This window comes from Lepisosteus platostomus, chromosome 26 (assembly GCF_059453375.1).
Source record: "Lepisosteus platostomus isolate fLepPlt1 chromosome 26, fLepPlt1.hap1, whole genome shotgun sequence".
NCBI lineage: Eukaryota > Metazoa > Chordata > Actinopteri > Semionotiformes > Lepisosteidae > Lepisosteus > Lepisosteus platostomus.
In genome coordinates this window covers 5,016,593-5,028,612 of record NC_142636.1, presented here as the reverse complement: position 1 = coordinate 5,028,612, position 12,020 = coordinate 5,016,593, and the positions used below count along the sequence as shown (strand labels likewise).

The following is a 12,020-nucleotide window of genomic DNA, read 5'->3' as shown; positions in this document are numbered from 1 at the left end:
GATTCAAAAACAATTTCTTCCCCAGGGCAGTCCGCATCATAAACAGCTCAAATTAGCACCTGCACTTTAAGGTACTGCACTGTTTGCACTACGTCCTGTCTTGACTGTGTTAGAACGTCTATTGTCTAAATGTATTATCCATGTCTGTTTGTTATTTCTTTTTCCTCCACTGTTACTGGGTACAGCTGAACGAGTAGGCATTCCAACACACTTGTTGTATATGGCCAATAAAACATCTTGAATCTTGAAAGTGACTGCCTGCAGGAAAGCTTACTTTACCTGTTCAGCAGTAGATGAAACTGACGAGTTCTGACAGAAGTGCTTATTTTATGTGCAGCTGCTTTTTGATACTACTCTTCTGGTGAAATGAATGTACTTAAAATAAAAATTCTCAGAGTTCAGTTGGTTTTAGAAGCAGAAGGAAAATGACCACTTGGAAGAAACACATGTTGCATATCCTGCTGTTAAACCTCCAGCCATTTGGGTTTCAGTCAAATGAGGAAAAAACCGTTTCAACTTCAGTTCTTTTTCATTTCATCCAGAATGTCGTGGACAAGTTGTCATGAAGACAGGAAACAAGCTGTTTCACACAGAAATGGATCCAGCTGAACTGAGGTGCATCTGACAAGCGTTTTCATAGGCAACTGTTTTATTATTATATTAATAGTATAAAATATTTCTACTGTATCCTTGTTCTTCATTCAGGCCCCGCCCCCTGCTGATCGCGGCTTCTGATTGGCTGAGTCGCAGGTCCGAGCGCTCGGCGTCTCCGCCCCTCCGGCTCCGGCTCGCGGCTGCCCGCTCCGCTGAGGGCGCGAGAGGAGCGCAGCCGTTATTTGTGAGCGGCTGTGTGTCGGAGGAGCGATCGTCTCCCTGCGGCTGATCCCTGTGGAGGCGTGTGGGGCTCCTGAGGCGCGGCTCTCTCTGCCTCCTGTCACTGCGGAGAAGAGCCGAGGGCAGACCTGCAGCCCCGCTCCGCCGCTATGAGAACCAGCGGGTCTGCAGGACCGTCAGTCTCGGACCTCCTGCGGCCCAGCGACGGGTCTCTGCTGCTCCCGGCCGCAGGGCTTCACACACCGTGGCGCTGCTGCAGGGCGCTGCAAGACGAGCTGCTTCAAGACCAGATGTGTCGTTGCGGACTGGTTAGAGCACAAGGTCTGTGCGTGAGCGAGCGGAGTGACCATGAGGAGGAGCCGGAGAGCAGATCTGCAGGGCGAGTCTGGGTCACAGGAGGACTAATGAGCAGGCTGTGTCTGGGAGAGGTCTGGCAGGAGACTGGAGTGACAGTAGAAGCCCTGATGAGCGAGTCGTGTGAGAGAGGAGGGAGAGGCGAGTCTGGATGGAGGGAGGAAGGGGTGTCTGACGTCATATCGTGAGCAAGACGCTCCGCTCCGTGTTTTCTGAAACTTTCCGGCTGACACTTTGGAAATCAGACAATTAGTGCTTCTGTTGGTAGAGTTGGGAAAAATCAGAAAGCATATAAAAAATGTAATTGTATAATTAAATATAGTGATTATAATGACTTATTAAACGTGAGCGTGACGTCGTCACATCGGGATTGTGACGCAACAATTGCGGTCCGGGAAAGCGCTCCGGTGCTGCTGAGTCGCTCAGCGCTGATGCTCGTAGCGAAGAAAACACTTCAGCTCGACACGGCTTGTCAATATTCTCTGTCTTTTCACTGAAGATCCTGGTGGTTTACGGACGAGGTAGGGACCTGCCGAAGTTCCGTATCGCGGATCCGATTGTTCTTGACCTGTTTCTCCTGGGCAGATCGAGCGGTTATTGTGTTAACACGGTGTTCAGTAAGAGGGGGTTAAAAGCTCTTAACCTGCTGGAGTTTTATTAAAGCCCAGAGTGCAGATCTGAACAGGAATTCATTGCTGCTTCTGTTCCTGTCTCTGCTTTCACTGATGTGAAGAATTTGCTTGTGTTCTCAATATCCTGTGTCTGCCCTTCAGCCTGTTGGGTTGTATTCCAGTAGGACCAGCTGGTTAGAGAGAGTTCTGTGGTGTCTAGTGGGGCTGCACTGGCCTGTCAGCAGTACCTTGACTCCCAGTGTGTGAGAAGCGCCGCCCAGCTCCCTGCTTCACTGTGCTGTTCTACTGGCTGACTGACAGGTCCAAGATGAGCCCGAAGGAGTGCAGCTGTGAGCCCAGCAGGGTGAAGTGGCTCTCCTCCTGTGTGCAGCGCACAGGCTGCCAGTGCCCCGGGCCAGGTATGACACAGCTGGATCTAGACCAGTGCCCCCTGAAGCCAGTCCCCCCACACACTGACTCCTGGCTTCCCTTTCCACTGGGACTCCATCCCTGGGCTCAGCTCTGACTGACCTGAGGGGCTCTTCGCTGTCACCCTGCAGGTCTCCTCAGCTCAAGGCAGGGAAAGCAACAGCAGTCTCTTCATCTTTTCAACTAATGATGATTTGAGCAAAAATAAACAGAAGATTTAAGCTAAAATAATAAGATATAAAATAAAATAATTTAGTATGAGAGTATTTTTAAGAAGACTAACATCCATGTAAGGTATGAAACTATCGAAAGTGTTGAAAATGAGTAACTCACAGTGGTTATGAAATGAGCTGTGTCTGAGTGATGTACTGCAATTATTCTTTCATTTACATTTAATTGTAAATTTGGGAAAAGCAAATGTATATTTATGAAGATCTGTCCAAGTCCTTCTGACTGGGTGTGAGAGAAGCTGAATTAGAGGCTCTAATCCCCTTAGAGCAGCAGAAGGAGGTTCTCCACCTGGGAGCAGAGCTGCTGCCTGATTCTTCTTCAACACAGAGATCCTCTGTTTGCGGAGGAGCAGCTGATAACAGGACTGATGTGACTCAGACAGCAGCTCTCTTTGTGGGCTCTTCAGGGTTCAGAAGTCCCAGTGGCTGCAGCTGTTATTCAGGTCCACGAAAACAAAACCCTGCACTCTGAAGCCTCCTGCCCTTAGAGCAGATCTGTATTCCTCTCTACTGGAAAACTCTCCGGGGTGAAAGAGTCCCAGCTTTTACGGGCTGTGCATCAAAAATCATTTTCATCTTTCTAATTCTCAGACACGTGTCAGTAGGGTTATAGGTCCCTCAGACAACAGGTCAGTTTTAGAGTTTTCTCCCTAGAAGTCTGTGCTGCGGCGACACCAGTGTTTCCCCTGTCTGTGTGTCTGCTGTAGATGAGGTCCTGGCTGTTCTGGAGGGAATGAGCAGCTCTGATGAGGAATCTGGGAAGCTCCTGATAGAAGAGCTGCTCTCCCTCCTGCAGAGGAACACCAAGGGGACACTGCCAGTCATCCTGGGATTCCTCGAGAGCCCCCAGGTAACATGAAGGAGCTCCCTACGCACCTCCTGACATACTCGTTGCAAACGCACTCTAATCAGGAGCCCAGTGTGCTCCAAGATACTGTCTGTGCTGTTTCTTACAACTAGAAGTCAGAAGATAAGCCCTAACGTGTTGTCATCTTGACAGATGTGCTTGAGTGGAAGCCCGGGGTTTCTCTGTGTGCATTTCCACTCCCTCGTGTGCTGAGCTTGGGTGGTTCTGCTGTTTCACACTCAGTGCCCGTTGGCCAGGCTGAACAGACACTCTTGGTGCTGTGATGAGAGCAGCAGTCTCACCCCTGGCTTTGGTTCTTCCCTGCTCTAGGTGACAACTGCCCATCGCTCTGCTGTCCTCCAGGCAGTGGAGAAGCTGCTGCGCAAAATATCTGTGCAGCATCTGGATGAGTCCTTGGCCAAGAGCACCGTCTCGATGGCTTTGAATGAGATGACGATGTCACCGGTATGTAAACCCCTTTTATTCCTGCCTATCGAACTGTTGTCTTTCTGTAGTGCTGTGGTCTGTTTCCTTGCCTGTAGCACACATTGATGCATCTAATGGAACCAAATCATTGTATGTTAACTTGTGTGCTCATTGGCTTGATCCAACCTGCTGCATCAACTCCAATACTATCGACTCCCAAGACGCTCTGATCTCTTTTTACTGTTGTTTCAGAAATGGCTGCCTGACTGGCAACAGCCAGCCAGCAACATTGTCGTTTGTGTGGTGAGAGACCACTACGACTGTACCATGGATATGGTGCTGTCCTTCTTCCAGCCCGGAGTGCTCCCTCACCACACGCTGCTGAATGCTGTAGGAGATATCTCCCGCAACTGCAGTAAGTTCTGTGCTGCTAATGGGGTGTGATCTGCACAGATATATTCCAGATTTTTTACTGTGCTGTATTTCAAACTTCATGATACTGCTCGTATCTGTCCATTCAAGCCCTGATACATGAGCTTATTATGAAGGCTCAGTGTTTGTTACTCATGCTGCTGCTGAGTCTCCAGTGTCATCATGAGCCTTGGTCCCTACCCAGTGTGAAATGTGTTTTCTTTGAAGGTCGTGACATAGCAAGGGATATAGTGAGACTTCTGGACCTGCTGGTGCCTGTTTTTCCCCTTGCTGTGACTAATAAAATGAAGGCAATGATGGCTTTTGGTAAGTGTGCAAGCTGTCTCATTTAGGGGGACAGTTGTTTTCATTGCTTGGTTAAACTGGCAATCCACTGACAAGGCCTGTTCAGACCACCTCCCACTGAGCTACAGGATTGCTTTGATGTAGCTGAGGAGTGTAGCAGGCTGTTCCTCTCTTATGTTGTCAGCATTAGAAGGCCTGTATGAGAGCTGGGCGAAAATCCAGGGTTCCGGGCAGTGTGTTCAGGACTGTTCAAGCCAGGTCATCATAAGTTTTGATATAGTGCACAGATGGCTGCCATCTTCTGAGCCAAAGGTATGGGATCTTTAATCCAGTGTAGGTTATTTGACATCTTATTAATCATCCTGAATTCTCAGATGTTCTGGAGGAAAGAATGGACTTGAATGCCAAGAAAAGATGTGTCCGTGCAGGTATTAGGGAAGGGTATCAGGGTCCAGGGTTCAGATCACAGTAAGCAAAGTTGAATAGGGTGCACTTATGAAGCAGGTTTTATTCATTGCTCAAAGCTGTTTTAACTGTGTGGTTTTAGACAAGTTTGCATTCCTGTGACTGAATCCTTTCCTTGAGGATAATGGAGTTTGTGTTTTGCTCTGTCTGAAGGTGACGGAGGCCATTGTCTTGGCCCTGGCAGCTATGTGCTGCCTGCTCCCTGAGGAGAAGTTTCAGAGTGAGCTGCCAGCAGTTTTACAGGCCTTCCAGCCACTGTATGCAGCTGAGCTGGACATCAGCTACTCCAGAACCAACAAGGTAGGGCTGTGACTGACAATGGGCCTTTAGGTGTACAGGTTGTGGATTGCGAGGTCCGTTTCTTTTAGAAAATGGATTTTGATTCCTTAAATTGTAGATCCAAACAATAACTAGTAGCACTTTCCCAGTGTCCCTTTGTCCACAAGCTCCAGTGATGTGCTGGTGAGGCCCAGTGCAGAAGAGGATTATGGTCTGTGATACCCCATGTGATTGTGGAAGGGTGTGAACAAGATGGATCTGCCAGGGGTAGAGTCCAGGGGAGGCGTTATCCTGCTCTGTCAGATTTTTGTGTGTGATCAAACTACCAAAATCCTAATGCTAACGTGTTATTGCATACACTGAGAGAGTGAGGCCTCTTGAGGAAGCAGCAGTGCCTCTCCAGATTGACTCCAACGTGCTCTTCTTTCAGAGTCTGAGTGTGCTTGTGGGGGCAGCAGTGCCGAAGGCCAGACCAGTGCTGGAATCCCAGCTGGAGCAGCTGCTGACCATGGTCCACGCCCAGGTAATGGGGACAGCAGCCCGCTCACCTGCACAGAGAGACGTTACAGTAGTGAAGCCCTCAGGAGCCTCATCAATGACAGCAGCTCAGTGCTGTGATCTACCCCTCTCCACAGCTCATGGCAACACAGAAGTGCCGTGTATCTGACTGCTGAAGCCCTTATTCATTCAGTTGAACGGATATTGATGACTCGGCTCATTTTATCATGGCATTAGAACAGCAGTCCATGAGAGAGTGTGCATGATGCCCTTGTGGGTGTTGTAAGAGTGCTCTGATGCCTGTCTGGTGTCCCAGGATCTGGCAGTGCTGATGGGGCTGTGTGCCAGTGTGCACCTGGATGTGGTGCTGTCTGTGCTGAAGAGACTGGAGACCCAGCTGACTGACCCAGCCTTCCCCTGCAATGAGCAGGGCTCTAGGGTAGGTGTACTGCATCAGAGTCCTGACAGACAAACAGAAGCTGCTCTAAATGTCAGCTTCTACCTACAAGTTTCAGCACCTTGATCTGGATTGTCATGCTTGTTACTGCAGAGTGATTTCACCTGTGCCCTGATTCTGTGCTATGGGCAAGTTGCACTTAAAGCACCTGCAGAGGATCTACTGCAGAGAATGGACACTGACTTTATGGAGAGACTGAGACACCATGTCACCACTAAGGTAGGCAACATGTCCTCCTTTAAGAACAAGAGACCTGACAGAGTGAACCTCACAGCTCCTGTCTGAAGAGTGTATTCTACCACTGCTACATTCTGTAATGTGCTTCTCTAACGCAGGGAGGTATTCGTAACAACTCTCAGGCAAAAGTTCTTCCTTATTTGTTTTGCTACTTTCCTGCAGTGTCTGGGTAGACATTGTTAATTATACTTCAACCTGATTGGATTGTTCTGGGGAGGAGGACACAGGGATACAGTGTTCGAGGCTGTCCAGGCTGTGAGTGTCCATCACAGCCCAGGGCTGGTGGAGGTGAGGTGGCGTTTGGGCTGTCAGTGAGTGAGCTGCTGTGTGTCCCCCTGCAGGAGCCCAGTGTCAGACTGAGCCTGTGCTGCAGTGTGGGCATGATGGCACAGGCAGTGCACAGCGCCAGTCCCTCCGGAGCTCCCAGCTTCCCTGCCAAGGCCGAGCTCCTGGCGACAATGATGGTCAGTGTGTCTGACGCAGCCGCCTGTCTGCTGTTTTCCCACACGGATGCTCTGGACAAGCTGTATCCTGTCACTGTGAATCGGAGAACAGATAGTTTGTGAGAAGTGATTGGACGGGAAACTGTTTTGCTATTGATCAATACAGTTGTGTTTTTAGCTTTTGGGAAACACTGCTCCAGAAGTATTCAGAAAAATGACTCCTTTGTTCACACCTAGTGACATGATCCTGTGTCCTGTCTCTGAAGACAGCACTGAGAACTGCAACAAAGGGGCAGTAGTGGACAACTTCAACAGTCAGTGTAACAGAGCTCATGTGATCTGTCTGAGACTGACCTGCTGTTCTTGTTCCTTGTAGGCTCTTGACCTGCTGCAATTCTTCGGCAGTAGTTACACTCTGGATGACAGCTTGAAAGAGAGTTTGAGGGAGGGGATATTATATCTCGCCGCACAGGACCTCAGACAGACCATCCAGTCCCTAGTGACCCTCACATCTCCCTCTGAGAGGTAGAGCACAATTCTAACAGTGAGAAGCTCTTTGCAGTGATAAAAGCATCACAACAACAGCACTGTGTTGTGGCGTCAGTGTTTGTGTATTTTAGCTCTGAGAATGAGTTTGAATGCAGAGCCCTGCACTGACAGCTGGGGGTGTATTTTACAGCTCACTCTCGGAGGTGTGGCAGGTCCTCAGTACCAGCCAGGTGGTTTCGGACACCGTGAAGCACCTGGCTGATCATCTCGGCCTGATGAGGGACATGAAGGTGGATGATCCAGAACTGGATGTAAGTGACTATAGAGCCAATCTGCTGGTGTTTCTAACTGAGCAGAGGACAGATAGTCAGACAGCTGACAGCTACAGCATGGAGGTACTGTCTCCCTGTAATATGTCGCTGCCCAAGAGCAGGCAGAGAGACACCAGCAAACAGGCAAGCGACTGTGTGAACAAACAGCTCCCTGTTTGCAGCACAGGGACAGGCTGGCGAGCACAGAAAAGCGTGGTGCAGACCAGCAGCCCAAAGTCACGTCCAGAACAGGACAGATCAAAGCTGGGTGAACAAAGAGGCTCAGCACACAGCAAACTCCAAACTCAGAGCTGATGGTAATTAGCACAGTCTGTAAACAGACAGTCACAGCACACAAGCACAATAGGGTAATTTAGACAACAAAGGCAGGGTGAAGCTAGGGGCCAGTATCCGAGGAGCAAAGTCGGAAGTCAGGGAAAAGCTTGAGACTTTAGGACCGAGTTCCTGAGCGCTGCCAGACCAAGGGCTTGTGTAGCTTGAACCACCTGAGGCGGGTGTGGTGGACAATTATCTTCAGATGTAGCTGGCTAGCACGTCAATTTTAGCTGTCCCTTCTGCTGACCAGCAGCGACCAGCATGACCCTCCCTCAGTGTAACCCTTGTCCCAGCAGTACTGGGAATGAAGGCCGACTGGTGTCCTCCTGTCTTCAGATCCACAGACATACAGAGGAGCAGCTGGCAGCTCAGAGCTCAGCCCTGACAGAGCAGGAGACCCCAGCTGAGCCAGTTGTTCTGCGGGCTCTACTGGGCTTGATCACTGTCCTGTCCATCGCGGACAAGAGTCAAGCCAAAGCACTGGTGCCCTTTGTGTACTGTAGAGCCAGGCCCTGCTTGGAAAGTAAGTTTTTTAGGATGTTCTTTATTCAAATATTGTGTCATTTGTTTTTGTCTATTAAATTTAAATATAACGTTTGTAATTGTAATCAATTGGATATCCATGATTACAGTGTTTGTTCTTTGAGCTACTGAGCTACAGTGACAGTGGGCTCAGACTCCAGCCCTGAGAGGAGAAAATAAGTGGTGACAGTTTGTGCGTGTCTGTGTGTAAAGTTTCCCTCTTGTCCTGTGTCTGTGTTACAGGAGAGCACGGAGGTCCGCAGAGTCACAGTGGTTCTGCTGGGGCAGCTGGTCAGGCTGGGCTCTGAGAAAGCCCGGCTCAACAAAGAGGTCCACAGCTCCCTGGTCAGCGTGCTGCTGAACCTGACTGACCCCAGCCCAGAGGTCATCCAGGTAAAGACACAGAGCTGCCGCTGGCTGGGCTGAGCCTGTGGGACAATGGGTCTTCTCATGTCCTTCTTTGATGTTGATACTTGTCACCTATCCAGTGTTTGACCAGCTTTGCAATTGGTGAAGAAAAACAACCCTACAGTCAGTATGAACTTGTAGCCTGGAAATCTAAACATTCAGAGGGTTACTATCAAGGATGTGTCAAAGGGTTTCAGGGCTGGCTTCTATTTTGTGACATTTGTGTAGTTTCTGTTTAATTTGGGCTCTGTTTCAAGATAAACTGGTTTTGACAATGTGGATTTCCCCAGGCCTGCTGGACAGTCCTACAGCACTTCACGCTGGAATGTGTGCTGTCCATGAAGGAGATGTGCAGGATCCTGGTGAGTGAGGTTCTCCTGGGGCTGGCTTCTGGGCTGCTGATGAGAGAGGGAAGCACACCATGCTTTTGGGACACAAACACACGAAGACTTGTGTCAGATTTAAGAAATATATTTGTGCTAAACCAGGCTTACACTGAGCACTAATTACAGTGAGTAGCAGTTTATATCCAGATTATAATCACAGTACTGCTGATGAGTTCATACACTCTCATTAGATGGATTAGAGGTGTTTATGTGTAATGGAGGGCTGTCTCTCACATGGGGGCTCCTGTACAGTAGTAGCGTGCTGTCTCACACTGCCCTGCAATATTCCCTGTGTCCAGATAACGAGTGCGCAGTTCAGCCTGGCCCAGAGGCTTGCACTCCAGGGTGCACAGAGCAGAAGGGCCTGGGTTCGGGAAAGTGCTGCCATCTTCATTGCTAAGAGCTCAGTGACAATGAGAAGAGTGATTGAGGTTCAGTGTAGAGATGATGCTCCACTGGTAAAAGTGAGTTGTGCTGTGGTTAGTGATGAGGGTATTGCCGGGATGGGAATTCAAGCATTAAAACGCTACTCTGTAGATTTCCCTTGAAACAGGTTTGAGTCTGAAGGTGTTTGATCACTGGGGTTTTCTCAAAGGACTCAGGCTCTGATATGTCACACTAGTAAAAGGCCTCTAGTTAGAAGGCTCTAGTATGTCTAGCTACAGTAGTCTCATTTCGGCAGCAGGACACTGGGCACCACTTTCAGCCTCGTCTGTCTAGTGTTTGGAATGCATTTTTCTGTCAGTAATGAGGCAGGTTAATCAGACTTACCAATGTCACCAGGAAACACATTTCCATGAGCTGCTCTCCATTCAGAGTGTTGGCAGTGTGCGCTGGTGCAGTATCCTGTGTGGTGCTGTGTGTGCAGGAGCTCTGCTGTTCAACCCCTCTGTGTTTCAGGCCTCCAAGTGCAGCAGCTGCAGAGGAGACTCTGCTCTTGTTTCGCTCTGACAAGAGCTCAGCGAGGTAACGATGCTTGTGTTTTGTGTCCAGTATGTTGACCAGTTGTTCTTGTACAGTATATAATAATTAATAATAATAATTGCTTACACTTATATAGCACTTTTCTGGACGCTCCACTGAAAGTGCTTTACAGGTAATGGGGATCCCCTCCACCACCACCAATGTGCAGCCCCAACTGGATGATGCGACGGCAGCCATAGTGCGCCAGAACGCTCGCCACACATCAGCTATCAGTAGGGAGGAGAGCAGGGTGATAAAGCCAATTCATAGATGGGGATTATTAGGATTGGTAAGGGCCAATGGGAAATTTGGCCAGGACGCTGGGGTTACACCCCTACTCTTTTCGAGAAACGCCCTGGTTTTGTTTATGACCACAGAGAGTCAGGACCTCGGTTTGACGTCTCAACTTAAGGACGGCACCTGTTTACAGTATAGTGTCCCCGTCACTATACTGGGGCATTAGGACCTACATGGACCACAGGGTGAGCGCCCCCTGCTGGCCCCACCAACACCTCTTCCAGCAGCAACCTTAGTTTTTCCCAGGAGGTCTCCCATCCAGTTACTGGCCAGGCTCACACCTGCTTAGCTTCAGTGGGTTAGTATTTAGTATTTTAGTATTTTAGAGTCTGTTTAACCAGAAATTCTGGCTGTAGCCTCTCACACCATTGATACCCAGTGTACAAAGTTTTGAGAAGTTCAGAGCATGGAGATGAAAAATGTATAGTTGGCCTGTTTAGCAGGTTTTTGTGGAATTGCACATCTGTAGTTGCTCTGCTTTATTTTATTCTTTTTAGACACTTGTGTGGTCTGTGAATTACAGTGTGGCCGTTTCTTTCAGCTTCATAGTTTGACATTTTTGACTACTGTTCCTTCTGACAGTGAAGAGAACACAGATGTCACACAGAAAGGATCTCACACTCCTTCTTTAACCACACTGCATGAGGTCCAGACCTGCTGCTCTGCACAGTGTCTCCTAACTCACACCTGCTGGGCAAGAGCTGGATCAGCACTGCAGCTGTGTGTCAGGAGCTGAGCAGGGCTGCAGGACCCCGAGTAACAGCCTCGTCTCTTTCCTCCCGCAGATCTGAGGGTCCTGCTGCAGGACCAAGAGCCGCAGGTGCGGGAGAGGGCTGCTGAAGCTATGGAGCTCTTCACCCGGCCCTGAGCAGCACTCTGGAGTCGGGGCGCCCCTCCCCAGCCACTGCAGAGACACCTGGGCGCCCCAGCTCAGTCTGGACCAGACAGGACACCTCTCTCTCTCCCACACACACATTTGTGTTTAAATAAATTACACAACGTGTACAGAAGCTGGTTTTCATTCCAGAATGTATGAATGGTGCTGAACCAACACTGAAGTGTATGAAGCGCTTTTCTGTCTTCAGTCTGCAAGTGTTCAGACAGGAGGAGCTGGAAACAAGCTGTTTCACACAGAAGTACAGAATACAGAGCAGTGAAGTGCAGGAGAGAGAATAACACTTGAGAGACAGAGGGGCGCAGGAGAGCTCAGGTGATTCAGCTTCAGCCCAAACCGGCGAGTCTGTCCACCCATCAGTCCGCTGACCTCCTGCGGCACAGCGGCAGGTCTCTGGCTCTCCTGGCCCACAGGGATTTCTCACACCGCGGCCCTGCTGCAGTGTCCTGGGAGTCGAGCTGCTCTGAAAGTGCGATGTGCTTTTACAGATTGTTGAGAGCACGAGGTCTGTGTGTGAGGGAATCAAGTAGTAACATTATAATGCACTGTATAGCAGACAGATCTGTCTGTTGCAAATCTAGATCAT

The 12,020-nt window shown here is 49.4% G+C and overlaps 1 protein-coding gene across 1 annotated transcript; it reads left to right on the top strand.

The window, feature by feature from the left end:
- The first annotated feature begins 713 nt into the window (after positions 1 to 713).
- On the top strand, positions 714 to 11,549 carry LOC148639758 (uncharacterized). The gene is made up of 19 exons (XM_088621501.1): positions 714 to 1,709; positions 2,121 to 2,218; positions 3,166 to 3,308; positions 3,636 to 3,770; positions 3,984 to 4,146; positions 4,371 to 4,469; positions 4,633 to 4,760; positions 5,067 to 5,213; positions 5,623 to 5,715; positions 6,007 to 6,129; positions 6,241 to 6,366; positions 6,726 to 6,848; positions 7,204 to 7,352; positions 7,507 to 7,627; positions 8,300 to 8,490; positions 8,734 to 8,878; positions 9,184 to 9,255; positions 9,579 to 10,837; positions 11,325 to 11,549. Exons 2-18 carry the CDS (start codon positions 2,128 to 2,130, stop codon positions 9,825 to 9,827), a joined length of 2,298 nt encoding a protein of 765 aa, XP_088477627.1. The 5' UTR covers positions 714 to 1,709; positions 2,121 to 2,127; the 3' UTR covers positions 9,828 to 10,837; positions 11,325 to 11,549.
- Positions 11,550 to 12,020: the final 471 nt, after the last annotated feature.

Excerpts from the sequence above, each read along its gene's own strand:
- LOC148639758 (XM_088621501.1), top strand. The coding sequence starts at position 2,128 with ATGAGCCCGAAGGAGTGCAGCTGTGAGCCCAGCAGGGTGAAGTGGCTC. Across the intron at positions 7,353-7,506 it reads CTCACATCTCCCTCTGAGAG|CTCACTCTCGGAGGTGTGGC; the intron begins GTAGAGCACAAT and ends TGTATTTTACAG. Across the intron at positions 8,879-9,183 it reads CCAGCCCAGAGGTCATCCAG|GCCTGCTGGACAGTCCTACA; the intron begins GTAAAGACACAG and ends GGATTTCCCCAG.